At 37.3% G+C, this 3395-nt stretch overlaps 1 protein-coding gene across 1 annotated transcript in view; it reads left to right on the forward strand.

The window, feature by feature from the left end:
- The window catches only part of LOC110315344 (vomeronasal type-2 receptor 116-like), a gene marked incomplete at its 5' end in the record, with an annotated part of 7864 nt that extends 5570 nt beyond the window's left edge, over window positions 1-2294 (forward strand). The window contains 1 exon segment of the mRNA XM_021189424.1: window positions 2226-2294. Coding sequence (XP_021045083.1) covers window positions 2226-2294 — 69 coding nt within the window.
- Window positions 2295-3395: the final 1101 nt, after the last annotated feature.

Raw genomic sequence — 3395 nt, forward strand, 5'->3', positions numbered from 1 at the left:
AGAAAAATGAATACAAAAAATTAACAAAAATAGTTTTTTGTATTTTACTTAGGTGTATGTGGGTGCTGTAGGTATAGAGTGTGTAAACAAGTGAAACTGCAAGTGAGAGGCATCCAGAGACACTAGGTGTGTGGGTTCATTTCTGGGTCTTCATTTCTATTCCATTGATCTACCTGTCTGTCACTGAACCAATACCATGCAGTTATTATCACAATTGCTCTGTAGTACAGCATGAGGTCAGGCATGGTGATTCCACCAGAATTTCTTTTATTGTTGAGAATGGTTTTTGCTATCCTAGGTTTTTGTTTTGTTTTGTTTTGATTTTTTTTTCCAGATGATTTGCAAATCGCCCTTTCTAACTCAGTGAAGAATTGCTTTGGAATTTTGATGGGGATTGCATTGAATCTGTAGATTGCTTTCAGCAGGATGGCCATTTTGACTATGTTAATCCTGCCAATCCATGAGCATGGGAGATCTTTCCATTTCTGAGATCTTCTTCAATTTCTCTCTTCAGCGACTTGAACTTCTTATCATACAGATCTTTCACCTCCTTAGTTAGAGTCACATCAAGGTATTTTATATTGTTTTTGGCTATTGTGAAGGGTGTTGTTTCCCTAATTTCTTTCTCAACCCGTTTATCCTTTGTGTAGAGGAAGGCTACTGATTTACTTGAGTTAATTTTATATCCAGCGACTGCTCATGCTTATATTCCCTCTGCAAATATATAAACAAATAACTCCCTAATTTACGAGGACTTTTATTATATTTGCATGCACACACAGAAACACAAACACACAAACACACACACACATACACACACACACACACACACAACTTTCAGTTTCCATTTTGTAATGCTTTGTTTGTCAGTGTATTCAGGCAGGTTAATTCATAGTGTGAAACCTATTCCTTAACTTGCCCCACTAAAATACAGAGTTTCAAACTCTCATAGCGACAGCATTCATAAAAAAATGACCAATAACTTGGAGGCATTGAATGTACATGAACTGTAATATTGAAATGTATTAAACATGATATTAGCTCCTGTGAATTTATCAATCCATGACAATTTATAATAGCAATAATAATGTACTAAAATCTGTATTTCTAAGCCATAATGAATGATATCCTCATGAAATAGAGTGGAATAGAGAAAAATGTGAGATACATTTGATTTCGTGTATTTTTGATGATCATTATGAAACTGTATTCTTTATGTGTACCAATGTCCTTCTATGACACATTTGTCTAACAGATGGTTATCTGTATATATTTATGATGTGCATATAGCTATATGTGATATATATATACACATATATACATACATGTAAGTATGGACTGCAAATAAAAATTCTGAACCTGTACTAGGTAATACCTTCCTTTCTCCATCACATGTGGAATAGTGTGTGAAGTCACCACTGGACAAGTATGCCAACATAGAGCACAAACACGCATTCACAAAACTGTCCTTTCTCACTCTTGAACATGCTTTGGAAATGGCTTTGACTTAATTTCCCTGTGTTAATCTACATTCACAATTGGGTCTCTATGATTTTTTTGATCACTACAAACTACTTGTGAAATCCAGCTAACTGTAAGTTGAACTACTTTGTCCTCATATAAATACAATTTTAATTTTGTGTTCCTTGCTCTTAATTGGCCATTCAAGCTCTGGCTGCTGGAGACTGCAGTAAATCTTATTTTGAGTTAAATTTCCTGTTGCTGCTTGCATTGTTCTGGTCAAAACAATTAGTATGTGGTTTTCAAATTCGTAGCCAATCGATGAAAAATGAAATACTCACTGGTTTTACATGTAGCCAACTCTAACATTCTCACTTGTTCCCACGTCATAATAATTATATATGCAATCTAACTGGGGATTTCTATTCTCTCTGCTAGTATTGATGTACACTTATAGCAGGCCCATACCATAATTTGTACCCAGTTTGCTCCACTTTAATCTCTCTTGCATTACTAGTTCTACCTTCTCTGAGTGACCTGCACTGGCACTCTTGGCTAGGAATCTCCCTGACATATTCAATTAAGCCATTTTCTTGACTTTGAACATGCTGGTGTTCTGCACAGGCTGGGGTATATTCCTCAATGTCCACCATAGCACTCAGGGCATAGACATGGAGGCTGTTGAGGTCTTCAAAATAATGGCATTCCATATACACCTGAGAGGGTGCATCTTCATCCCTATATGCTTTGCAATTTTTTTTCAGGTAAGAGATAAATCATCTTCAAGAGTTAAGGAAAAAATTCTCTCTGAACACATATATTATGGATTGTAACTGAGAAAGATAATATTGGTTCGGAAGCACCTATTATCATTCAGACGTGCCTCAATCAAAGAAATTTTAGAGAAAATGTGCTTCCTTTACACAATGATGCACTGTTCATCTTTTGTAAATGAGGATATGAATTTGTAGGCAATGAGATAGAACATTGGAATATCAACATGAGTGAGGTAACCCAGTCCCCTAAGACATATATATGGTATGCACTCACTGATAAGTGGATATTTGCCATAAATTACAGACTATGCAAGATACACTCCACACTCCTTAAGAAGTTTAATATGCAGGAATGCCAGAGTGAGAGTGTTTTAATCCTGTCTAGAAGGGGGAACAAAATAATCCCAGGACACAGAGAGAGGGGGACACAGAAAGGAAATGGAACTAACTCAAGTACTTTTGGAGGGGGGTGCTAGAGAGAAGTCCAGAGAACCTGGAGAATAAATTGAAAACTGCAGCATGCAGGTTAGGGAAGTGGGTGGGTCCTCTAGAAAGTATTAGACATCTGAGAGCTGAGAGACTACTAGGACTCAAAAGAGTTAACCTTAGCCAAATCACCCAAAACTTGGGAGAGATAGGTCAGAGTCCATCTTCAGTAGACAGTAATGGCCTCAAGTAGAGGGACAGTGTTATCAACCCAGAATCAAAATTTCTGACTACTTAATTTTTCTGATTAAGATTTTCACAGTCAAAAATGTAGAGGAGACTGAAAGAAAAAATTATCCTCTGTATGGCCCAACTTGTGATCTATCTCATGGGGATTTGGTGAGGAAATAATCCTTGACATTATTACTGACACTATGAAGTGCTTATAAACAGCAGCCTACCATTGATGTCCTCTGAGATACTGTACCTGCAACTGACTGAGATACATGCAGATACTTAAACCCAACCATTAGACTGAAGTTAGGAACCACTAAGCTTGACTCAGGACAAGGATTTAATAAGCTGAAAAGAAGGCCATACCCATAGGATGACCAGCAGAGACAACTGACTTGGTCCTATGGGAAACCCCAGAGAATGACATACCAACAAGACAGCATATATAGGCAAGGGCCACAGTTACTTATATAGAAGAGGTCTGCCACTTCTGGCTGC

Source organism: Mus pahari, unplaced genomic scaffold (genome assembly GCF_900095145.1).
Source record: "Mus pahari unplaced genomic scaffold, PAHARI_EIJ_v1.1 scaffold_11947_1, whole genome shotgun sequence".
Classification (NCBI taxonomy): domain Eukaryota; kingdom Metazoa; phylum Chordata; class Mammalia; order Rodentia; family Muridae; genus Mus; species Mus pahari.